The sequence below is a fragment of the Mycteria americana genome, chromosome 3, assembly GCF_035582795.1.
Source record: "Mycteria americana isolate JAX WOST 10 ecotype Jacksonville Zoo and Gardens chromosome 3, USCA_MyAme_1.0, whole genome shotgun sequence".
Lineage (NCBI taxonomy): Eukaryota > Metazoa > Chordata > Aves > Ciconiiformes > Ciconiidae > Mycteria > Mycteria americana.
In genome coordinates, this window is record NC_134367.1 from 2,143,345 (window position 1) to 2,169,101 (window position 25,757).

General features: G+C 49.6%; 1 protein-coding gene across 4 annotated transcripts; it reads left to right on the forward strand.

The window, feature by feature from the left end:
• The first annotated feature begins 8,582 nt into the window (after nucleotides 1–8,582).
• Nucleotides 8,583–20,209, forward strand: LOC142407923 (serine/threonine-protein kinase PDIK1L-like). Of its 4 annotated transcripts, none has more exons than XM_075497647.1 (5): nucleotides 8,583–8,631; nucleotides 10,971–11,596; nucleotides 12,680–12,896; nucleotides 14,871–15,123; nucleotides 17,999–20,209. In XM_075497647.1, exons 2-4 carry the CDS (start codon nucleotides 11,051–11,053, stop codon nucleotides 15,104–15,106), a joined length of 999 nt encoding a protein of 332 aa, XP_075353762.1. In that variant the 5' UTR covers nucleotides 8,583–8,631; nucleotides 10,971–11,050; the 3' UTR covers nucleotides 15,107–15,123; nucleotides 17,999–20,209. The 4 variants fall into 4 exon arrangements, with proteins under 4 accessions (XP_075353762.1, XP_075353765.1, XP_075353764.1 ...); XM_075497650.1 differs by having other exon boundaries at nucleotides 8,604–8,716; XM_075497649.1 differs by lacking the exon at nucleotides 8,583–8,631 and adding an exon at nucleotides 10,083–10,336.
• Nucleotides 20,210–25,757: the final 5,548 nt, after the last annotated feature.

Below are 25,757 nucleotides of genomic sequence, written 5' to 3' on the forward strand. Positions count from 1 at the left end.
CGCGGCCCCAGCGTGCCCCGGTCCAGACCTGGGGGGGTTACAAGGACCCGAAGGCACCAGCAGCCGGGTGAGCCCCGAAATCACCCCCACACCCCCAGGGCAGCCCCCAGCCCTTCCCGGGGGGCTCTTCCCCCCCTTCAGACCCCAGCAGGAGGTGAAGGGGGGGTCCCCGACCCCGTTACCAACCCTTTCCAGCACGGCTGCGGCAACACCACGCAGCTACCGAGCGCGTCGCGCATCGATGGCAAGCATGCGGGTGGGAATAATTGATTTTGGGCTCAGCGGATGATGGGGGGGGGGGGGGGAGCAGAAAATTCCAACTTTACATTTCACAGATGATGGAAACGCCCGGCGAGGCAGACACAGCCGCGTGCCGGCACCTCGCGAAGCAGGGAGCCGGATTTGACTGCTCCGGCATCGGGGATAGATGCTGCCTTTGGTTTGGAAAGGCCAAATCAGTCCCGACCTTCAATGGTTTCTCCTGCAAACCAGCATCGCCCCATTTTTTTCCCCATTTAGGTGACCTGCAGCCGTAACGCTCATCCCCACCGGTGCCAGCGTGGAGCCAGGACCCCCCCAGGCATCCCTCCCTGCCCCACCTCAGCAATTAAATAATAAAATCTGCCACGGCGCTGCGATCCTATCTTGGTAATTTCTTGTAACGACTCCCTAGGAAGGGCTGGAGATCGGAGCGAAACGCCTCGGCACGCTTTTGGGTTGGGCTGTGGCTGTTAAACGGTTGCATTTAATGCCCCCGGGTGAGACCTCGGATGCGCCGGCGCTTGGGCGGGCGTAAAAAAATCTAGAAATCGATGAAAATGCCAAAAAGTGGTGAAACGGCATCGTAGGAGTGGTTGGAGGGGGCCCGCCTGGTGCTGGGGGCAAGATGCGAGCCTGGATTTTGGGTGTTTTAGGGGAAAATAGGGCTGGTGGGCAAAGCCGTGCAGGACCCACGGGCAGCCTGGGGTGAAGCGGTTCCCGACCAAGCTCCCAGGCAAGTGCTGGAGATAGGGAAGCTATTTTTTTTTAAATATATATATTTTATATTTATTTTTAATTTTTTAAAATATATTTTTAATATATATATAGCTTCAGTCTTTCCTTAACCACTCGCTTTTTCATTAAGGACGTATTCCCTGGCTCTTATGCAAAGCCGAGCAGCAGCCGAGCCGGAGCGGGAAGGCTTCGTGCTTCTTTTGTCCTCTCCCGGGGTAATTTTACGAGCTCTCGGGGCTGCCGTTCACCCCACAGCCCCCCGAAATATTCATTTCTCAGCGTTTATTGAAGTGCCGGGGCCTTTTCCCCTCTAAGCTGCCCAAAGGGGATTGCCTCCGCGGCCCCTTGTTCGAGCCGGTGATGATGATGCTGTTGAGCTGGCAGGAGCAGGAGGCAGCAAATGACATCGGGGTGACGTCGTTTACGGTCTCGCTAATTAACGGAGAGGTGGGGGGGGATGATTGGCAGCCGAGGTGCCCAAAGCCAGCATGCTAGGCAGGAGAAGTACCCATTTTTGCAGCATTTCCAGGTTTTTCCAGGTCCGTGTGGGTACCAGCAGCTAAACCCCCATCAGGGGCACTGGGGAGGGAACGGGTTTGGGATCTGAGGACGATTCACCCCTGGTAAAATTAGGATAGAAAATCCAGATGCTTTTTTTTTTTTAAGGTTTTTTTGGGGCGTTTCTGTTTCAAAGTTGGGTCCAACCAAGCGCTGTCCTCCACGGCTCGGGGAGGGGGGGGAAAGAGCATCCCTGGCGAGGCGGAGCAGGAGGATTCGAAGTGACAGGCAATTAGCAGCGAAAAGCAACGATCCTTTTCAGAAAGAGGACATAAAGCAGATGGGATCTGGCGCAAGGGAAACATGGAGAAGATTCGAAAGCTGCCTGGAGGACGCGGGAGCTGGAAAACTCGGGAGCTGGGAAGTTGTGTTGTTCCTCTGGTCTCGTGGATCCCTTAAAAGTCCCAGCCGGAGGGGCCGAGGACATACCCAAGCCTGTGTGATGCATCCCATGTCCGCTTTTGGTTGCTGCCTGATTATTTTCCTAATTAACTCCAGGCATGTATAGGGCAGCTGTCCCCTCCATCAAGAAGAACACCCCCCCGAGCATCATCACCTCCTCTCCCAGCCCTGCTCGGGTACCACCAGCCAGGAGGTGATTTTCCAGGAGCTTTTCAAGACTCAGGCGCTCGATGCCGGGGCCGCATCCTGCTCACGGGCGAGATGCTGTAATAGGATGAAGCAGCAGTTTAAAGGGCTTCGTTGCCTCCAATTTGGGGTTGATAAAGGCCAACGGTGGGGTACAGACCGGCGCTGCTGATTTACTCCCATCAGCAATGACGGGGGGCTTTGAGCTCTGCCCCGGCGGGGTGAGGATGAGCGTGATGAAGGCTCAAGCCCTTTCTGCAAGCAGCTCGGGGCCGGGCAGGGGAGTGGTGCTGGCCCACTATGTCCCATCACCAAGCCGGGGCTTGCATGGCCACCCAACAGCGCAGCCGGCCGGGTCCTGCTGGGTGGCGGGCGAGGACTTGCCGGGCACAACGGGGACCTGTTTGCATCCTTCACGGTGGATAAACCTTAACCGAGGCGCCTGGCTCCGGGCCACACGTGGGGACCGCTGGAAGCCCTGCCGAGGATGCCGAGGGTTGCCTGGAGACCTGCCTGCACCAAGCAGGAGGCAGATGGTCTGAGCAGAGCTACGGGCAGTCGGCGAACCCCGAATTTAAATGCAAGGTGGGGGAAGCAGCTCTTTGCCAAGCCATGGGGACGAGGCGTGGGGTGGGTACCCTCCGGTTCCATCCCCGTCGAGGCGATGGGTGCTGCGGGTAATATTGCAACCGGGCTGGAGCTGATTCTGTTCACTGGGTGGGAAAATAAACCGCTTTTCGCTCAGGTTGGTTTTCCACCACTTTAGCGAGTTGGGGGATCTCGGGAAGGGGTCTGATGGGCAGCAGGAGGACGTGATGGGGCAGAAACCATCCTCCCATGTGGATGCAGCTCTTCATGGGCGAAGCAGCACAGAATCCTCTGCCTGGTCTCCACCGTAACGTGGGCAATAATGGCTTCACTGCTGGGTCTCCAGCATGCCCTGATGAAAGGAGTCTGAGGTCAAGAATGGACAAGTTGAGGGATTTGGGAGAAATGTTAAGAAAAAAAAACATGAAAGGGAAGGGAGAGCAGTCCCTTCCTGCACTTTGCATCAAGCAAGAAAGAAGGAATGACGATATTCCTACAAGGGAAGAGGGACTAGAGCAATTCAGCTTGAGGCAACATCTGAGAATATCATAATTTCTGCTTGGTGCCCTCCATCCCTGCTGCCGGGAAGGGCCAATTTGGACAGAGAAACTCCATGTTGCGTTGGGAAAGGGAGATTTTACCCCCAAGGCCCAAGGGATGTGGCTGCTCCTTTCTGCACAACCTCAAGGTTTAATCCCTGGAGATGCTGGAACCACATCTGGACGGGCGCTGAGCAGCATGACCTGCTTTGAGATTGGCTCTGCTTTGAGCAGGGTTGGGACCAGAGCCCTCTGGAGGTCCCATCCCACCTTCCTGGGACTTTCTGACCCAAAGGAGATGAAAGGTAGCAGGGACCCAAACTGGGCCAGGAGGACCTTTATTAAAATAATAAGGGGGGGTATTTCACCCCCCCCGCCTGGACAGACCCCAGGAGTCACAGGACATGGCCATCTCCACCCACCTCCAACTCCATCTCCAACTCCATCTCCATCTCCACCTCCATGCCTAAGCCGGTCCCGGTGGGGATGGGGGGGCTCTCGGAGAGCAGTGGTAGCTGGGCAGTATCTCTGGCCCACAGCAAGGTGATGGAGAGCATCCATCCTGGTGCTTTTTGAATTAATTTGTGGGACAAAACTGCCCTGACCAGATCGGAAACCCTCCACCAGCACCCACTTTGCTTGCAGATGGACCTGGAGCCCCCACCCTTCCTCCGGTGTTGGTTTTGGGGGTCCTATCACATCAAACCTATACAAAGAACAAAGATGGGTGATGTCTTTTCTTCAAACATCTCCAAATTTACCATTCAAGGTGATTTTTGCCCCCAAAGCTCTTTGCACGAGCATCCCACACCATCCTCCTGGTTACCCCATGCTAGGACACACCATCCCCAAACGTCCCCATGGCTCTGCCCTCCTCAGCTCTGTTCTCCCATGGGACACACGTATGTTAGCTGCCACCACCATCACCACGTACCCACCTCGGTGTGAACCCACGAAGCAGAGCACAGCCGGACAACGGTCTGCAGTCTTCTCCAAGCAGAACCATGAATAGGTTCCTCAAGAAGTAAAACCAACGGGAGATATTGCCAGCAACACGAGCTCTGCCGCTCGACGCTCAGCCTCAGCGAGCGGTGGGGGCTCGATGGGGCCCCGCCAAGTATTTGTGTCATCTTGTTAGAAATTGCAGTTTTATTGAAAGCCCGATTGCGCTCGTTTAGCTGTCGCTCAAACCCTTCTGCAGCCGCTTATTAGCGCTGGAGCGGGGAGCAATAAGACTTTGCTGCAGATCACCCATCCTTTCACAAATTACCTCTTACTGATGAATTAAGGCCGTCAAGATGATGATGCCTGAAAGCTGGAGGGATATCTGAATTTCAGAAGAAGTGCCTGAAGCCATTAGCCCTCTCCATTCATCACCCGTGGAGCCACATCTGGAGCGTTGCATGGGATGCTCGGCTCTGAGGAGCAGCGCAGGGACCAGGAGGCCACGGGGATGGTCGGAGGCTGGAGGATGGGATGTTGGAGGAGCTGTTAAAAAAGGCTGTGGAGCAGTTTTTTTGTTCAAATGGAGGGGGAAAATGGTAGATCTGACCCCAAATATACTCCAATATATGGTGTACCAGCCCTTGTATGTCCCCTCCACGCCGAGAGCGGGTGGTCCAGCAGGAGATGGGCTTGAGCCCCATGTGGGGTGGGAAAATCACCTTATTAGCAGCATAGGCTGATTTTTTTGGGAAAAACTCTTGAGTTTAGGCAAATCCCTACAAATACTTCAGGGCAGAGAAAGAGTTTTGTAGGGGAAAGATTTTAACCTGTGGTGTGGGGAGCATGGACACATCCGTATATCTGTATGTGGGTTTGGGGGTCCAAACAGCAGCCAAAAAATTGCCAGCTGAGGCTCTCTGCCCCCCAAAGCATCTGGGAGCGACGATGCCGTGAGCCCACGGTTCTTATATTTATGCTCAGCCCCTGAGGCCAGCACTTGAAAGATGGGAAGGATGATGTTCAAACCATCTACTTGCTTCTTGCTTTGGGGCCACGGCACCCCCCGTTTCCTCCTTCCCGCGAAAGAAATCTTCCCCGGGGAAAAAAATCTGCTCGGCTCAGCCCCGTCTGATGGATGGTGGCGGGGATGGGCTGGCGAGAAACCAGATTGAAACCGGTGACTCATTTCCCACTGGCGGCTATTTCGGGGGAGAAAAGCGGCCGTCCCCTCCTTCCAACATCCATCAGGTGGTCGGAAAGTCCCCGCAGCCACCTCTGACACCCGCCACGCTGCTGCGGGGCGGACAAATAAGTTTTCACCCTAATTGGATCTTTTTCTCTCTTTTCTTGCATCCCCACCCCGTGCCATCCTCTTCTGGACATGGGATGAGGATGCAGCTTTGTCCCCGCTGGTACCCGGACCCCCTGTGTCCCCTGGCCGTTGGTGGGTGACATTTGGTTGCGACGGAGCAGCTTTCCCCGGGAGGGGAGATAATTAGCAATCAGCTTCCCTAGGAGATTGCCGTCGCTTATAGATTGCCATCGATACCAACCCAGGAATACCAGCCAGCACAGATGCCCCGGGGAAGGTTTGGGGCAGGATTTGGGTTTTGAGGTGCCGATGATCCCATCCGAGAGCGGAGGATGGCTCTGAGCCCAACGCACCGGCACGCATCCATCCTTGCGCAGCCCCAAACGCTTGCGCTGCCTCCGGCCGGGCTCACACCGGGGAAAAAGAGCGTGAAGTTTAATGAAACAGATTCAGCAATCAATAAAAAAAAAAAAAAAAAAGATAAAGGATTTCTTTGCTCAGCAGCAACTAAATCTCTCCTGCTGCCCGTCAGCCCTGCCCAGCCGGCCAGACTCGCACCCTCCGCTTGCCCCATCGTTCCCAGCGCGGGTCCCATCGTCCTCCCAGTAAGGAGCCTGGGCTGGTACCTGCTAAACCACGATGCACCAAAAAATAACTCCCAAACTCCAGCATTTAGTGCTTTGTGAAAGAAAAACTGCTACATCACTGTCGTCTTTAGCACATAAAACCTCTGAGTCACCGGAGGAATGTGCAGCGCTTTTTAATAGAGTCCAAAGTGTCCCAGCAGGCCCGATGTTTAACATTGAGGGCTTTGATTTATTTTATCTTTATTTATTTAGATTGCTCCATTAAAACATTCCCCCCCCAACACCCTGACACGTGGGACGATGCGTTTGCAGGAGCAAAGGGGAGCCGGTGCTGGATGCTGCGCAGGTGAGGAAGGACAGACCAACCGCACCACCAGTCCTCTTGATGCTTAATTATTTTTTTAACCCAAATGTAAAAATAACAATTATCCCTGATAGCAGGAGTGGGTTTCTGGCTGATGCTGGGTGAGGGGTGGGAAGGATGGTCCCCCCACAAGTGGTGGGGAAAGAGGCAGCTCGGGGCAGGTGTGGTAGAGGTCTACAGAAGCCTGCCCGGGCAGAAAAGTTAATAAGAAAATTACTTTTTTCCAGGATAAAATACAGAAATGCAGCGAGCAGATGGGTGGCTGGAAGGGGAGAGGAGGAGGGATGATCCACAGGCTCCTTGCTGCGGGACATCGCGGCAGCTGAAGGATGCTGCCGTGATAATAACGGAATAAAAATCCGGCAAAGGCAATTAAAACCCTCCCCACCAGCCAGGCATGGCTGGGAAGGCGATGGGGTGGCACCCGACATCCCACCGGGCTCATCCTCCCCGTAGCACCTCCACGTGGAGCCAGGATTTGGGGCCGATGTGCCCCTGGGGGGTGATACCGCATCCCTGGGTCTGGCTCCTTGTTTTTAAGACGCAAGGAAATATTTCAGCCCGATGATGCGGTTTTATTTCATATCAGGAGCGCCGGCGGTTATTAAAACCAATATCGAGGGTGTGTGATGGCCACGCAGAGGTCGGCCACGGGGGAAACCTCCCCAGCCTTGATGATTAAAGCCAGGGGACCGGGGTGCTCTGATCCTCGGGGGCTAGTAGCCAGCTGCAACCCTGGGTCCCCATCTCTGGGACATGCCAGGGTGACATGTGGGACCACCGTGGGGTTTTCATTCGGTTGCAACTCCTAATGCAAGTGCAACCAGGGTGGACATCTCATGTGCTTTCTCACCAGGACAGCCCTTATTGCTGGGATGGAGGTGGCCCCAGTTGCCTCTTGCCGGTCCTTCTTCCCGGCTCCATCAGTGCTAAGGGCTTATTTAGGACTGATATCCTAAATATAAGGGACTTATAAGGACACAGATATCTCCAGCAGCTCGACTGCAGACCCCAAAGACACCTCGTGAAATTGTATTTTAGCTTGGAAACGTGGCCAGGCGGAGTTTACAGGGAGTGGGAACAAAATGTGGGATGGTCTGAAACCTCCCTGCCAAGAAATTTGCAGCGACCAAATCCAGTCGCTCTCTATAAAATTAAAATATCAGCAAATGGCTCCATTTTCTGGTGAAATCAGGCCATTAAAAACTGGGGTTTTTTATTAATTTCTGCAGGTGCGGCGGGGAAACCCCCGTGCCCCGTCCCGCCCATGCACACCCGGTTTTCTTTCTAAGCCGCCACATGGAGGGAAGTAAGAAACCGGATTGAAAAGACACATTTCCACTGCCTGCAAACGCTGCAAATTAAGAGAGATGAGCTGGAAATCAGCCTGCCCATGGGGAAACCCCATCCTCCTCCTCCTCAGAGGCACGGGCCGAGCCCCCAGCCAGGGCTGAGAACAAGGGGGTGACCCCTCAGTTCGGGGCGAACCCCCAAGCGATGCTCTGGGATGGGGACACATCCCATCCCTCCGCCGCTCTTTTCGAGGCGTTTGATGCCACCGTGTCTTGAGGGGGCTGCACCAGGACCCTGATTCGGGGGGAAGCGGGACAGGGGCGTGCTGGTACCTGCCAAAAGTTTCCAATAAATTGTAGTGATTTAATTGTTTTTAACCACCGGGGCCAAATCAGAGGTGGGAAGCGGCTGCGTTTCTTTGCGTTGCACGATAGCCTCGCTAACCAGCGCCCGGACAAGGGGACAGACGGACAGACGGACGGGGAGGACACAGCGTCTGCTGTCGCACCCAGAGCCCCTCGCCACGCCGGCCCCCAGCGCCAGCACACGCCGCGTTTTGCGGAGGTTTGTCCTGAGCGGGCACCTGTCCTCCGCCGCAGAGCCTGCTGGGATTTGTAGTTTCCTCCGCTCCGCCACCACCACGCAGGCGCAGAACTTACCCGCCCGGGCTGCTTGAGCCGGGGAAGGCGAAGCGTTCGACGATTGGTCCAGCGGCAGCCTCACCCCCCCTTTCGCTGACTTGTGATTGGTTCGGCCGCGCCTCCTGCCTTCTGGTTGGCCGGCTGCGGCCAGTGGGCGGGGCCGCCGGGCGGTGGCGGGAATTGCGGCGGCGGCGGGGCCGGGCGCAAGCAGGCGCCGGTGGTGAGGGGGGGCCGGGGCTGAGGCGAGTGGAAGCGGGAACGAGCCGGGGCTGAGGGGCTGGCGGGGAAGCGGGCAGGGGCCTGAGGTGGGGCAGGTGCTGGGAAGAGCTGGGCCTGAGGGGATGGTGGAGGTGGGGAAGGGGACAGGGGCTGGAGAGATGGGCAAGGGGCCTGAGGTGGGGAAGGGGTCTTAGGCGAGAAGTGGGGAAGAGCTGGGCCTGAGGGGATGGCGGAGGTGGGGAAGGGGCTGGTGGTGGGGAGGTGGGCAAGGGGCCTGGGGTGGAACAGGGGTCTGAGGTGGGGAAGGGAAGAAGACTCAGGCGAGAAGTGGGGAGGAGCTGGGCCTGAGGGGATGGTGGAAGGGGGCTGGGGAAAAAGGGGCTGAGGTGGGGAAGGAATTGGGGGTGGGGAAGTGGGCTGAGGTGGGGCAGGGACCTGAGGTGGCCAAGGGGTCTTAGTTGAGATTCTGGGAAGAGCTGGGCCTGAGGGGATGGTAGAGGTGGGGAAGGTGCTGGGGGTGGGGAAGGGGAGGAGATGGGCCTGAGGAGATGGTGGAAGGGGGCTGGGGGTGGGGAAAGGGACTGAGGTGGGGAAGGAATTGGGGCGGGGGGGGGGGGGGAGGGTGGGGAAGTGGGCTGAGGTGGGGCAGGGACCTGAGGTGGCCAAGGGGTCTTAGTTGAGATGCTGGGAAGAGCTGGGTCTGAGGGGATGGTGGAGGTGGGGAAGGGGCCTGGGATGGGACAGGGGTCTGAGGTGGGGAAGGGAAGGAGTCTTAGGCAAGAAGCGGGGAGGAGCTGGGCCTGAGGGGGTGGTGGAGGTGGGGGAGGGGCTGGCGGGGATGTGGAAAGGGGCTGAGGTGGAGAAGGAGCTGGGGCTGGAGGGGTGGGGAAGGGGGCAGGGGCTTGGGAGGGGAGGGGAGGGGAAGGGAAGGGCAGGGTGCTTAGGTGAGATGCTGGGAAGAGCTGGGCCTGAGGAGCTGGTGGAGGCAGGGAAAGGGGGTAGAGGCTGGCGGGGGTGGGGGGGAAGGGGGCTGGGGTGAGTGGAGATGGGGAAGGGGGCGGGGCTGGGCCCGGGGCTGGGGTGTGGCTATGCCATGGGGCGGGGCTGGGCTACTGTGGGAGTGGGTTTGGGGGGAGGTTTGGACTGTGGTGGGGGCTGCTTTGGGGAGGAGTGGGGGGCTGAGGGCTGGAGAGTGGCGAATAGGGTGGCAGAGGGTTGGGAGGGCTGGGTGAAAAGGTGAAAGATTTGGGAAAGGAGCACGGCTGGGGGTGGAGCTGGAGGAGGGAGGGGGATTGAGAAGGAAGCTGGGGTGGGTTGGGAAGAGGGGCTTAGGTTGGGGGAGCTGGACTGAGGGATTGGGATGGGAGGAGAATTTGGGGGGAAGTGGGGGCTTTGAGGGCAGCGGCAGGTGGGGTAGGGAGTAGGGGAGAGGTTTGAAGGGGGAAAGGTTAAGATGGTTGGGAAAGGAACGTTTGGGGCATGAAAGCAGAGAAAAATTGAGTGGGGAGAGAAGATTTAATGTGTTGATTAAGGAGCAAAACTTGGGCTGGTGTTGAAGAGCACTGGAGCAGGAAGAAGTGAGATGAGGGGCTAAGATGGGAGCTGGGTTATTAGGGGATAGGGCGGGGGGGGTGGGAATTGAATGAGGGACTGTGAGAATCGCAGGGAGAGCCTGTGCTAGAGAGTGAAATGAAGAACAACCTGGGGTAGGTGGCCTGGGAGTGGGACAGGGAGCTTGAGGTGGAGGGGAAGTGCAGTGTAAGGCTTGTGAAGGGGTTGGAAGAGGGTGAGCTGGAGAAAGGGGGTGAGAAGTCCAGAGTGTCATGGACTAATAGAAAATTGGTGGTGGAAGTGCAGGGACATGATGTAGCCATTGATGGATAAGTACAGTCATGAGGGGGGAAAGTGAGGGTGAAGGATCTAGTGCCAAACTGGCACTTCTGGCTAAGTTTATTTCTTTAAAAGTCAATTCTGGTAACAGTAAGTTCAGCTTTTACCCAGGAGGTCTTGTCTTCCCTTTCCTGCCCTGCTTAGGAAACGTGTCTACATAGTCCTTTTTCTTTCTCACTAAACTTCGTCTGCTGTGGACAAATCGATGTCACTTCCCAGGTGGCTGTATCCCACTGTGCAGTCAGGATTGTACTTGATAATGTCTCAAAGTTGCCATGGATATAGGTTTTCTCTTAAAACCCCGCTTTAGCTGTCAGTCCTTGTGCAACTGCATCATATACCAATGGATATACCGCTAAAATTGATACCAGTTGGAAGTATTTGCAGTTGATTGTCAGTAAGCTGCTTTGTTTGGGAGAGTTTTAAGCTTTTATCCCCCTCTCTTCCAAGGTTTTACTGCAGGTGACGACTGACTGCCATGAGTTCAAATATTTTCCTCTGATTTGCTGTTCACTGGGCCAAAGTGAGGGATGGCTACGGAAGCCAAGTATAGCATTGTTCGAGAAGTGGGCCGAGGGAGCTATGGCGTGGTTTACGAGGCCATCGTTAATCAAACTAGAAGCAAAGTAGCTGTTAAAAGGATGCACTGTAATGTGCCTGAAAACGTAGAACTGGCTCTGCAAGAGTTCTGGGCCTTGCAGAGCATCCAGAGGCAACATGAAAACGTCATCCAGTTGGAGGAGTGTATCCTGCAGAACGGCCAAGTCTTTCAGCCAATTAGTCATCGTTACAGGAAATCAGACAGCCATTTGCTGCTAATTGAGACCTGCCTGAAAGGGCGGAGGTGCATGGATCCCAAATCAGCCTGCTTTCTGTGGTTTGTGATGGAGTTTTGTGACGGTGGCAACATGAATGAATACCTACTGTCTCGCAGCCCAGATGCTCAGCTGAATAACAGCTTCATGCGGCAGCTCAGCAGCGCTGTGGCTTTCCTGCACAGAAACCAGATTGTGCACAGAGACCTGAAATCTGACAATATTTTGATTTCTCATAGACGTGGAACTCCCATAGTAAAGGTAAGGGAATAAAACTTTGCTGTAACAAGTGTGTGATCTACATGCTTACTCATCACGTGCTTTGGAATGGCCTTTTGGTAAGTCTTGTGATACTTGTAGCAAGCGTACTCAGAACATCTGATATCAGTTGGGGGCTTTGTTTTTTTTTTTTTTTTAAGGAGTCTTGGAAGGAAGTAGAGGTCATGATGGTGTGTTTCTGTAATGTCCTTCATCCACTGCTTATCTTGTTGAGAGGAGCCGTTCAGGGCTGTCTAACTTCTGCACGCTAGATAATCAGGGAGATCATGATCCGTCAAAAATGAAGCAATATTTTCTGTGCCCTTAAACTTTAAGAACATACTGCCCTGTTACAACAGCTAGCGCTTCCAATATTGCTGCCTCAAGCACATGTTGATGTTCAGGGGAGGTGGGGAATGTCTTTGTGCTTCATGTGGGTTGATGCCCTGATCGAGATGAAGACTGGCTAGCTGCCTTTCTTGTAGCACCAGACTGAAATCTGTACACCTGCTTCTCAGAGAGCTGGAAAAGCTGGGAGCCATCTTGCTCCTGAACTTTCAATTCCGAGAGTTCCTGTAGTTAGGCATAAAATAACAGGTCGGTGCCTTGCAGATAATTCATTTCTTGACCATTCGGATCAATAATGGTATTTGTACTTGGACCTGTAGAGCCGTCAAGGGACATTTAAATCAATGTCATCTTAATCACCGTGGATAATAATGGTAATGCAAGAGAGTCAGTGCACTCGCTGTGGAACAGTAAGAGCCACTTCTACCGTAGATGTTGTTCAAGGTATGTTTATGCTCAATTAGATGTAATCAGAATGAACTTCACGGAAAGATAATGAACAGATATCTGTTTTGCCTGTCTTAGGAAGGGGAACAAACAAGAGGAAAGGAGTTGGGGAATGGACAGCTAACAGGAAATAATCAGCTCTTTGTTTCACTAGGGTTGCTACCCGACAAATGCCAGTGCCATGCTGTGGTGGATTTCAGAGTGGAATTCACTGAGCCTCTGTTTGTAAACGTGCTTGTAAACTTGATGCTTGTGAATAAGTTATTTTGCTTTTCTTCTTATGCGTGGCAGGTAGCAGATTTTGGCCTCAGCAAGGTGTGTCAGGGGAAAGGGAATGTGAACCAGCATCGCTTCTCCTCTGCGTGTGGGTCAAACTTCTACATGGCTCCAGAAGTATGGGAAGGTCATTACACTGCGAAGGCCGACATATTTGCCCTTGGGATCATTTTCTGGGCTATGGTCGAGAGGATCACCTTCCGAGATGGGGATACTGAGAAGGAATTGCTCGGTGAGGATCAGATCAGTGCTGTCCTGTTGTCAGTGGACGTTCTGGATCCATAGGGATCCTCTGAGAGGTGTTCCTCCCAGGCATAGTTACAAATGCTGTGGCATATATGCTTTGGATGTGGCTTTTTCCAGGAATTGGCAAGCACTTTGCAACCCAAAGAAACCCACAGTTGGGTTTTTTTGGGTGTTTTGAGTTTTTGTTTTTAAGAGAACTGCAAAGAAATCTCTTTTTCTTCAGCATGCATTGCTCCTAATTTGGTTGCTTCTCAGGCAGGGTTTCCAGGTCTTGAAGAGATATCACTAAGACAGAGGGAATGCTTTTTATATTTACAAATCATTTTGTTTGGAAGATCATTCCTTCTGCTAGAAATCCTCTGTGGGATTTAAAGGTTAAGGGAAAGATCGCTTCTGGCTTCTCTGCTGTCAGGCCTTCCTTACCCTAAGGAATGCTCTTCCAAAATGGATTTGGCCCTTATTGTCACTAAAGAATTGTAAGAGAAAAAACTTGTAGCTGTTGGTGAGGCATCTGTCGCTATTCTCTTCATAGAGGATTTAGTATCTGTATACTTCCGCTTGCTCAGAAATGCTTTTAATGCTCTTAAACCCAAAACCTTTCTGGAATTGGGCTTATGGGTTCGCTTGTATCCTTGTCTTGGCATAACCAAGGGACGGGATCACTCGGAGCACTGAAAAGATGTTCCAAGGAGCCAAATAATAAACTGGGAAAGGATGTTTAGATAAGCTTCGCTGCCATCTGGCTGAGTTTCCTCACAGTTTAGAGATGCAAGATCTCACAGGGATGACTCCTCCGATGGCCTGCTCTCTCCCTCTCTCCCCGCCTCCTCCTTCCTTCCTCCAAATCCTCCACATATACGCACGCTTGAGATGCTTTGTACTAAATGATTTCAGAAAAGTATACTGTGGTGGAAAATCCATCTTGAGAGGAGAGAATGCCAGTTGTGCACATTAGCATAATAATTGAAGACATCTACCCAGGCTCTGAGATCATAGTATACCTGTCTGTCTGTCTTTTAAATGTTTAAATTCTTAAAAGGAATTTCTACGGAGGAACTTTGAGAAGCTATTGTGCTACCCCTTTAATTTTTTTTTTTTTTCATCTTCAAGTAGGCTCAGTTCTAATTCTCTTATTTATTTCTTTTTAAAATGTCAAACATTGATAAATGTTTTAGTTCCTGCCTACAGAAACAAGCAAATGGCTGCAGCTGAGACCAAAGCATGAACAGATTTCATTAAAATAGCTACCCGCCAACTTGAGATAAGGAGTTTGCAAGGCCAACCTTTTCTCTACACAGACAGGTCACTGCCTTTGAAACATTTATTCTTTTCTTGGTGCAGGGGCAGAACAGCTTGAGTGAGCAAAGCTGTTTTTACTGTCTCTTTTGGAAGCCAGTTAATCATTTGCAACAACCGGTGAAATTATTTAGATTACCAGGAGCAAATTTACATTTCCTTTCCTTAATCTTGCTGAGGAGAAGTTGGCTAACGGTAAATGGCATATGCTGTCATTTTAATTGAAAATTGTTTGACTAACTGAGCAAATAAGTTTTGTGTTTAACTCTTTCAAGTCTCCTCAGCCAAGCACAGTCTCCCTCCCTCTTCTAGAGCTTCCGAGTCTGCTAGTAGGGTGAAACGGCGTAAAGTGGAGGAAGCTCATTTCAGCAGATGGTCCGTATAACTCCTTGACGAGCACGCCGTGCTTAAACTTGCTCCCTCTGTTCTGCACATGGCTATGCACACAGCCTTGTGCAACATCTTGATTACTATTTGAAAGTAAAAGCCTCTTCTGATAACAACCTCTCCCAATATTTGACTTGGCGGTCGCCTCTTAATAAGTGATTTTTCCGGTAATCTTTCAGAGCTTTTGTTTTCCAGATTGTCTGTACTGCACATGACAGACATTTTGTGTAGACTTTCCTCTACCTGTATAACCTGATTCTTTCTAATCTGTGTTCAGGAACTTACATCTGCCAAGGCAAGGAGCTTATTCCCCTCGGAGAAGCGTTGCTGGAGAATCCCAACATGAAATTACAAATTCCCCTGAAGAACAAGAAGTCCATGCCAGATGATCTCTGCAAGCTCCTGCATGATATGCTGGCTTTTAACCCAAAGGAAAGATTGGATGCCTTCCAACTAGAAGTCCGAATCAGGCAAATCTCCTATGGCAAAAAGCGTCAACGCTCTGTCTCATAGAGATGAAGAACGTTCAGGTTAGTGTGTCTGCCAGGCTACTCCCTATTTAGCCTGAGCTTACAGGGGTTTTTTTGTTATTGACCTCCAGGCCAAAGCCCTCTAAATCAAATGTGACCTGTAGCAGTTCTGAAAATTCAGTGATAGAAAGATACAGTCAAACTAGAAGAAGAAAAGGCTTCGATAAACGTTTGGGAAAAGGAATTTGGTTGAAGTACGTCTAACAGAGAAACTTTTGCCTCCTTAATGGTGCTTGTTGAGGGGATTGCCTGTGCTGTCTGTATTTGGGCCAGCCTGTCCTTTACCCTAAACCTCATTTATTTCCATAAATGAGGGCAGATTTCTGCTATCACTCCAACATTTACCCATGCTTGTTTGTTGCTTTTACAATATATTTGCTAACTAAATAAAAGCTGAAGTGGGCAAAGTTACTGTATATTTGTAGGTGTACATCTTAAATATGGTATGATAGTAACCGTCAGATTAAAGACAGATTTTTTTTTTTTTTTAATGAAAGCAGTGTTAATGCTCAGAGCATATCAGAGCTGGGTGCACCGGGTGATAGAGGAGCTTCCTGTCCTGAACTGTTTAACATGGAAAGGCCTTGAAGAATGTCTTGGAAAAGGCTGGACTGGAAGTCTGGTGGTCTTGCCGAGTCCTGTAGCAAGACTGTTGTTTTTATGTGCCCACTTTGGAAAAAAAGAATTTGATCCTAATTCTTGTGAGTTCTTGATGGCCTCTTTAGTATCTGCCTTGATGGAAGTTTGAATGTCCAACATAAAATTGAAGATGGTCTGTCAGATTCTGTGTCTTTCAGCAGAGCAATGAAAATACAGAAAAGAGTTTTCAGGATTTTCAAGTCCTGTCTTCTGCTATCATGGGCTTCGTATCCTAGAATTTATTTGATAAATGCATCATAGAAATAAAGGTTTTTGTCTGATGCTGTCACTGAGACTGAGCATCTGGCTGTCCTTATAGCTAAGGACATTGTCCTTTGCAACACAAATGCACTTCTGATGAGTTTAGTAGTCTTGATCTTGTGACAGACTTGGCCTTTAGCTTAAAATATTCTTCTCCTTCCTGGGCGTTTGCCCATTCTGAACTATTTTACAGAGAGCAATTGTAACCTTAGCAGCATTTCTTCCTGTTGATTGGTTGGTTCCGTCAAGGTTGGCTCCTCCATATACAAATAATTTCTAGAGGAAGCTAGACGAGTTTCTTCAGGTCCTTGTAAAGCACTAGTGTTTACTATCTATCTCATCTGGAAATATTCCTGCTGATGTATTCCAGGATCACATCTTTCTCCTTTCATATTTGTATCACTTGATCCTCTCGTAATTACTTTGTATCCTAAAGCCCTTTTTGACTTGAGTTGCTTCAAGTCACTAACATTCTGGGTTACAGCAGTTACTGTTGTTCACAGATGCATGACCTTATGTCTTCTATTACCCAGTTTCATCCCCGTCAGTTAGAAGAAACGGTGAATGACCCTGAATATTTCCTCATCCTTTTTTATAACCATAATACCTCCAGCTTTGTGGCATCGGCACACTTCTAATTGTGCCAAGGCTGTTAGTGAAAACATTAATTAAACAAGTCCGTTGCCAGTGCCAATCTTGATAAAACTCTACTCTAGCCTCTTAATTTCCAAATTATCCATTTCAGTTTTCCCTTGGGACAGGTTAACTGCCTTACATCTTCCTTTTTACTAATCCCAGTCTTCTCCTGTCTATCTAATACTTTCCTGTGTGGTACTATATCAAATACTTTGTTGAAATCTCAGTGGACGAGACCAACGCTTCTTTTTATCTAGAAAAATCAGTTTTATCGCTGAAAACTACTCGCTTAGTCTGGTAGGATCTGCAGTTTGGGGGACTCCCACCTGAAACAGGAGGCGTGGCATACTGTAATAGCAACAGTGCCGCCAGTTGGCAGGTCAGCCCTGAAGTGGTTAGCCTGCTATAAAGGAATTTGCAAGGATAAAGAGGAAAAAAAAGGCTCTAGCAGCACAGTGTCAGGCTTACTACTGTTGACTTTCCTTTTCCATTATGAAACCATAATGGTAAATAGGTTTGCAGACTAGGTTCAGAAGAAAAACGCCAGCACAGCCAGGTCATATCCCTGAAAACCCCGTCTGTCTCAATCCTCTTCGTTTATTTTATTTTATTTTCCTGTTTGGCAGGAAGCTAGCTGAATACCTACTATACTTGCTTTTGGCATGTAATCAGAGTTGATGCAGCAATGACTTGTGGCGCAGCGCTCCACGCCACGAGGCGCTAGTCTCACGCTGTTGAAAATGCTGTCAGCTGCTGTGTCAGTGCGGACTGAAATGAAAACAGACTCGCCTTTCTAAAATGGGGTTGTCTTAAACACCAGTTCGTGGATGCTTCAGTCCAGAAAACAGACCCATTTCATATCCGACTTTCCTAATCTAAAATCAGGAGCAGCACAGGAGCTGAAAAGGGTTTCTCGCAATGCTAAATCTAGGTGCTTCAGAAGAAATTCTCCAATAGCAAGTTTGAATCAAACAGGAGATGCCTTTTTTCCAAAATGCTTTGTTATCACAGGGCAATGAACCCTAGAGTGTAGGGCAGCCAAACGCTAAACCTCCTCAGAACAGTGTGAAAAACATCTAAATGAGTTTTCTTTCATTAATTTAAAGACAAGTATATGGATATAACCTGTGATTCAGGAAGTCCTTAAGTTAAACATTGCTCAGAACTGGATTTTTACTGAGGAAAGCCTGCTTGTGTACCTGCCCTGTGCTCTTCCCTAAGCGTACGTATGCTATTGATGTCCCCGAGGCAGAACAGTGGGCCAGGGGACCTTTGGTATGGGCCAGTGCTCTCGCCAAGAAGTGTTTCATTTTGCAACTCTGGCGCGTTTCCTTTGCAGGTATCGTGCCCCGCTGTGATCTGGAGGCCTCAGAGATGGCGAACAACTCTGCCTTCCTTTGGAATGAGTGGGTCGATCAGAAGACCATTGCCAGCTTCCAGTTTTCCCGAACGGTTATATTTAAATGGACAATAACTTTATTTATTTGTACAGTAATTTTAAGAGGAGAACTACAAAAAAATCTATTTTTATGCAAACCTTCGGTGTTTTTATATTTGCGTTCTTTTATGCAGCAAGTAGCAGAGGTGAAAACTTGGCTGAGGTGACCTTGACTGCCTGGCCATACCTGGCATGGTCCTAGGGGAGTTTCTGAACTTGCTCTTTTTAAAGCAACCCTTGCGCATCCTTTTGTTGCTGTCCTGCAACTGCCCTTATGAAGGACGGCAAAGAAACATGCAGAAACCGTCTGGAGACGGGCTTCTCTGCCCCATTGCGTGTTGACTGCCTTTCCAGCCCTGGCTTCTCACTGGTAATGCCATGGCGCTTGTCCTTGGCGCAGAAGTTGTCTTTAGGAGGTTTAATCGGAGCTTTTTTGTGTGTGTAATTCTTCGCTCCATGTTGCTTGGCCACGTAACTGAGTGATGTCTGCTGAATGAGCTGGCAAAGCGCTCAGTGTCTATTCTGAAAAGTTTGAGCAGAAACAAAAATGTATTTTCTTCACAGTAGCTTTTGAATATTCTTGCTTAGATTAACTAAAACCGCTTTCTTAAAATAAATACAAAGAATGTTAAAGATGCCAACTCTTGATTAGAACGTATGCGTCACTAACACTTAAAGTAGTTTAAGGAATCATGCTTCCTGCTGTGTTAGCTGCTTGTGCCAGCTGTTCTTACAAGGGAAATGAAAAGGACTGAACTGGAATCTTGGCAGGTAAATGGGGAGTCTAATTTGCACCCTGTTTGAAAAATATTTTCATGTATCTGTAAAATACTGCTGATCTTCGCTTTTCTTAAGGAGCTGGGAGCTCCTGGAAAAGGTTCCTCCTGCGCTCTTCTGTTGGGCAGAGGTGAAATAGTGTCCTTCGGGGACAGCTGCCTTTTGTAGGAAAGGAACAAACTGCCAAAAGAAAGATAACGTGGCGAGCCCCTCTGCGCCACCTCTGCCACACAGAGGACAGAAATAGGTGTATTTCTGTTAGAAATAGATTCAATATTTCTTCTCCCTGTCTTACTCTACTAAGATTGTGGCTGCAATATAGAAGACTCTGTATTATAAGCAGCGTGTCATAAGCTAAATTCACGGAGAGGATCTTTCCTCCGGCCATGACTTTATCCAGAGGCTCTGCTGGCCTTCCATGGGGAAGCGTAACATTTTCTCACCTGCTCCTCCAGGCTGTAAAATATGTTTATCCTGCACAAACAAACATTAATTGACCTCTGTCCCTGTAACAGATAACAAACAGATTACCCACTAGGAGTGGTCCCTGGAAAGAGCTGTTGTGCGACCATATAAAAAATAAGTTAATTCAAACCGGTAAATTAAACTTGACTTTTGAATTTAGAGAATCCCTAGGCCAACAGTGCTAGTGCGTACGAAGCGTGTGCAGCAAGATAGACACGGTTGCTTTGAAGCTCATTCAGCTCTTGACACCTCTGTGCAGACAGACCTTATGGTGACTGGAAATGAGCTGAAAATGGGGGTCTGGATCTTTTTTACCAAGAGCCCTGTTCTGGAGAGCACTCCTGTCTTCGGTAGGAGACAGGTCTGGCTCTGATTGCGGCTCTACACCTGCAGTGCAGCCCAGCTTTACCTAATCCTAGTTGGTGCCTTGATTTCTAACTAATCTTGGAGTTCTGGGGAATCGGGACTGTATGCTGGGTTTTCCTTTCTGCAGCTTTTGGTTATAAATACTTTTCTGCTTTGCAGAGCTGCTATTCTGAAGTAAGGTTTCTTCATCCTTCTCTTCCTAATCCTGTAGTCACTGCTACTCTATTGTCTGCTTTCTGCCATCTCTCCTCGGAGCATGCTGGTGGGCTTCCAGGGCTGTTTTTAGTTGAGACCAGGTCCATTTTTCCGGCATACAGATAGGTTTGCACACCCTCGCACCATGTGAGAAAATTGCGGGGCACGAGAATGGCTGTTTACTCATTTTCTTCCTTGTTTTGCAATGTTAGGCGAGTATCCTCACAGCTGGCTAGATATTTTTAGCTAGTCTGTACATACGCTTTAATCACTTGAAACTCTGTATTTTATAAATTAATAAAATGCTGTGGTTTTTTTTACTAATGCATTAAAAAGTGTGGTAATACTGAGCATCTCTTTAGAATCATGTGACGCGCTTTTTTTTTTTGTTAGGTAGCACAATTTAGTAAGTCTTACTCTAATACCTAGTGAATTGGTAAATGAAGATACGCAATGACAGCCTCTAATTTAAGTGACTACTTCTTAGGGAAAGGGGTGGCGGGGAGAATCCTGGAGCTGCTGCGTGTAGCGCTCTGAAAACAAGCTCAACACTCAAGTGATCTAAAGGGTAAATGTAAATGTCTGTAGCTGGGAAAGGAACAGAATAAAATGGAAGAGTGCATGAATTCATGGTATTTTCCTGTTTCAAAAGCTGTATGCAGCTCATTAATAATAATATAGGTGAGCAAAAAAAGAAAAATACAGAGAAGTTTGTCAAAGACCTACAATTTGGGAAGGGGGGGTGGGAAGTTTGTTAAATTACGTATGTTACGGAGAAAACGAACTCTTTATTGAATGGACACGCCCCCTCGTGCTATGAGAACTAGAGGGGTGCCTGGGGGATGCAGGGGTTTCACACAGCACACCGCTGAACTGCTGAACTCCCTGGTGACAGCAGAAGTGTCAGAGGGCTTAAAGCATACCTACTTGTGGAAGATAAATCTATGGGCGGTTACTGAACAGGGGTTTAGAACACCCTTTGGTTCAGGGGAGTTCCTAAACTGTTGTTTAGCTGCTGGCAGAGCTGTGCTCTCTGTGGTACCCTGTTTGTAGACAGTTTTTCTTCCACCGACAGTTTTTCTTCCACTCCTTTCTCACCGTAAAGCGCTGAACCCCAAATATTGCTGCCCATCGCTCCTGTCACGGTGAAGTAGCTGGGTCTTGGTGACAACCGCTGCTTTGGTGACTGGAGGAGGACACGTGCCAGTGATAGCTGCTTATGTGACTTCGCATTTTAGGAAGAGAACGGTGCTGTCGAGTGCATCACGGGGCAACACGGCTGCAAGCGGGTGCCTCGGCTCGGCGCCCGGCTCGCAGGGCTTTGACACTGTTGATTTTTCCCTAGGTCAGAGCCCAGGCGGCCGTCGCTACGGACGTACCACTCCATTTATTTTTTTTATCTACGGTCATAATCTCTCTTGGAGAAAAGAACGGAGAGGAACGTGGACCTGTGAGTCAGCTTTGTATTTCAAGTGAACAGATAGTGAAGGTGAAGCTTTGTTCTGCTTTGGTGGGGAAAAATGTGTCAGTCCTCCATTTTTCTTCTCTCCCCTGCAATGAGCCTCATGTGCATCGGGGCGGTTTGTTAGACTAGCCTCTCTAAATGCTGGAGTTGTCCATCGAGGCAGGCAGTTAAATTGATTGCTTTGGATTAAGGATGCTTCAGACTAGTTAATTTTTTTCAATGGGACAAGTAACATCACTCACAGAGATGCAAGATAGCTAGGGGCTGAATTTATCTGGGGAAGAATTAAATACTCGCTACCGTCCCCAGTCGGGATCAAGTCAGTCAATAGTATTCTATTTTTCTCTAAAATTAAGCATTGCCTCCAAATCATTCATTAGCAGAATCCTCCATTAATCATAAATCCCAGCACATCTCACCAGACAGCAGAAGCAGAAGGTCTTTTTTTCCTATGTCTGTTCAATACATCATCGTAGCTGGTAGTCTTACAGCTGCTGGGAAGCGTTTTTTGGAACTAAATAAATTCAGGGGTCTGTTAATCACAAAGACTAATGAAGGCGCTCCGGACGCCTGTCACTGAGCAGTTATCTGCAGGCAACCAACATGCAGATGGGGTGGCTGGAGGGATAGATCATTCCAAGGGGGGACACAGGAGCTGGCTGGATTAAGTGTCTCATCTCAGCAGGGGCTCAGGACGAGATAAGGAAAGCAGATTTGCCGACCCGTTCTCAAGGCTTGGGAAGGAGGAGGGACGGGAGGTGCGGCGGTTGGTTTCAGTGAAAGCTCCAGGCCGCGGCGTCGGTGCTCCTGTGATCCTGATTCATCAGCTAGAAACGTTCCCTTTGCGAAGGGTTCGGAGGAGGAATTTAATTTCTTCACGGCTGGAGAGGTAAGAACGAAGTTATTGACTTGTGTGGGTGCAGAAGTGAACTGGCGTCACTTGTGGACGGACTGAATCTAGAGAAATATTTTTGCAAAATAAGGAAAAGGGGGAAACCTGCAGCTTAATCCATCGGAGATGGATACAGACTGTTTCCTAATTAAAACCTTTAGCACTGGAGCGCTCAGGTCACATTCGTCGTTCCTCCTCTCTCATCCTAAACTTCGAACGTGTTGCTCCTTTGTTCCATTAGATAGCTGCTGCCTTCCCCCATCAAAGGAGGCTGTTTCGGTAGCACGTAAAACACTAACGCTGTATTTGCATTCTGTTTGCAAAGCATGATCCAGGTACTCTCGCAGGCGAAATGTAAAGACACCTACGTGCCACGGCTGACGTTGCGCAGGAACATCATAGAGAGAGAGAGGATTTGAAAAGGTAATGAGCTCGTGCGGTTCAATCTGTCAGTCCCTGTTGTTCTTTCAAGATTCTTTGTACACTCTTAATTGATTTTGCTGAGGCTTTTTGAAGTTGGAAGCGGTGGTTAGCTCCCTTTTAAACTTACTTAGCTTTCCTTTATTCTTGAAGAGCTGCAGGATCAGAGAATTCAGATTAAATTGTTTTTAACTGGAAACAATGTGCAGTCTACCGGCATTATTCACACCTCCTCGCAGTGCTCCTGCTCAGCACAGCCTTCTGCTTGCTCCCTATTCAAAGGGCTGTTTGCAGAATAGCCTGGAGTGCAAGTGGCCAGGTTTCCCAGGAAGACGGGGAAGAGGGAAGTTGGAAGCCGCCGTCCCGCCACGTCCTGATGTACATGCAGAGACGTAAACCCCGAAAGCCATCAACATTTGCCCTCTTGCAGCTTCCCCAAAAAGTCTGGGGTTTAAGTTTTTGAGAAAGCAGTTTTTAAAGTGGCTTTGTGGATGTCTTGCAAGCTGCGCTGAGCCGTGATGTGGGTCCCAGCCCCACAGCAAGTGACACGGACAGCCGTGCGCTCTGTGCCAGGATCAAGACCCTGGTGTCATTGCCCTGCTACCTCTGGCTCCCCTAATCGCAGCAAACCTTCTGGGAGAGTTGGCTCTCAAGCAAAATAGAGGCATCCAGGTTTACTTAAAGAAACTATACTAATAGGAAATAAATTTCTAGAACCGCCCTGATACATGCAGTGATGCAGGAGTTTGAAATCCCAGCGGCAGGGGCGAGGGAAGGGTCTCCTGAGGATGCTCCTGCGTGAGGATGTGCGTCCCAGGAGCAGCGTACTGAGCTTGCGTTTCACCACTGGCTTCCCAGGAAGTGATCTGAAAGGGCTGTGGGATGTTACCAAGTCCCTCCAGGGATGAAAATACATATACGTAGGGCTTATACAGTGTATAGGTAAGGCTTGGCCCTAGACCTAGTGCCCAAGAACCCTCAGTGGGTACCTATGGCAGCTGCTGGTAGACATGGCCAGAACAAAGCTTTTATATTTAATTTTCATCATGGTATCAGCTGGATTTGGGCAAAAATCTGCATAGATTCTGGGAGGAAGCATCAATGAAAACAGGCATCTCTACAGAGGAATTTGTACACATTGACTTAAGAGTTTTATTTTTTTTAACCTTTTCGGTTAAACCAGCACCAACTTCTGCTGAAGACGTGTACTGAATGAATTAGCTGTCAGTTTCGGACTAAGTAGTCTCAGCCTTTTGCTTACAGGAAAGATTGAAGCTAAAATCACCACATTTGGCTTTTTCCCACAATTATAAAAGAGGGAGGAAAAAAAAATGTAAAGCCAAGTGTGTTGCTGCAAGAGTTTAAAACCACCAAAGCGGGTTTGTGATTCAGTGCAGGGGCTGGTAGCCTTCGGAGGGGGACTTTGGGCATGAAGTCCCGCAGAGCCATCCGCGCCCCTCTGCCAGCCGGCTGAGACGGGGAAGGGACAAAAGGAAAGAGGCAGCGATGTGGATAGATCGATGCCAAACCACTTCTTTCCCATTTGGAAAAGGACTCGAGATGAGCCTGAAGATTTCGTGCTGCTACCCGAGGTCTGAGCAGTGCTGTTTTACCTCGACTTTATTTTTCCAAACCACTGACTCCTTATTCTTATTAAACAAAGCTGATGAGCACAGCCAGATCGTGACTGCTGTATTTTTTAAAATCAGACTCCTTTCTGTCTCCTGCTTCTCTTGATTTAATTTTCTCCCTTTCTTACAGATTCGCCGCAGATTCCCCGAGCCCCTGGCGTGACTGCTTATTGCACTGAAGGCAGGAGGCAGCCCCTGCTGCTGCTGCACGAAGGATGCGAGCGAAGAAGAAAAACAAAATCCGAGCTGGCAGAAGGGGATCGATCCTTGAGAGCAGGTCAGATCCCCGCCACCCTGTGCCGTTGGTAATACTTGGTCTCACCAGAGAGGCTGCCCAGCATCGTTAGGTATTTCTGGGTTACCTGCTTCTTTTTTTGCCTACATTTCTCTTTGGTTTTTTTCCCCAGTTCACTTTTTTATAATGAACAGAGCTGCTGGGGTCTCGGCGAGCAACGGAGCTAACCATGGCTTAGAGTTTGCAGCCGGATGCAGGATGAGCCAAACTAGAATCTGGAAACAAATATTATTTTATTTTCTCCAAGCTATTCTGCTAAATTCCTCCCTTTCAGATGTAGAAGGGCCTACTGGATGTTAAGATTGCCCTTAACTTTAATGACAGCAGAGCAGCTGAGCCCTCTCGTACTCTACCTTACCATGTTTATCTCGGTGTTGGTATCCTCTCATTTTATGGCTCAGATCCTGTAACGGTGATGCTTCACCTTGACTGTCTTGGGCTTGAACACATCAAGTTTTTGAGGTATCTCCCTGCAGTTCTTAAATTTCCAGCTTCCTGCTGCTGTTAGGCTGTGGCCAGACATCCTTCTCCTGGAGCCAGCTCTTCTACCTGGTAGGAGTTACTGTCCAGAGCTGTTCAGCACCGCGCTCTGCCAAAAGCCATGGCCACGTCAGATCCCGTGGCTCCCAGCAACAGCTTTTTTTTTGCCTGAAGAGGCTGTCGAATTGCCATGTTCACCTAGTTCATCGCGCCTGATCTGGGCTGCTCATTCACTCGTGTAGCTTCAAGGGGCAGGAACCACTTCTGCCTCCAAAGCTACGGGCAGCAAGGACAGGTCTTGCACTGGGATGACCAACAGGCAGCTGTGGCCGGCAAGGCAACCAGCTGGAGGTATCCACGCGTGTGTTTTTGTTGGGGATATGGGACAGGGGTTTGTGCAGGTGCTGTGGCAGATCTGTTGGTTTGTTTTTTTTTTTTTTTTCTGCAGAGCTATAGAAGTAGGGTGATGCCCATCAGGTCCTCCAAGCTCAGGCTGAGCACCAAAGCAGAGAGGACAGAGGGGCCCAGACGTGCCTGAAAAATGTAGGCATAGAATCATTTAGGTTGGAAAAGACCTTTAAGATCATTGAGTCCAACCGTAAACCTAACACTGCCAAGTCCACCACTACCCCATGTCCCTAAGCACCACGTCTACACGGCTTTTAAATACCCCC

Coding starts and splice junctions, on each gene's coding strand:
- LOC142407923 (XM_075497647.1), top strand. CDS start 11,051: ATGGCTACGGAAGCCAAGTATAGCATTGTTCGAGAAGTGGGCCGAGGG. Junction 11,597..12,679: donor GTGGAACTCCCATAGTAAAG/GTAAGGGAATAA, acceptor TATGCGTGGCAG/GTAGCAGATTTTGGCCTCAG. Junction 12,897..14,870: donor TACTGAGAAGGAATTGCTCG/GTGAGGATCAGA, acceptor ATCTGTGTTCAG/GAACTTACATCTGCCAAGGC.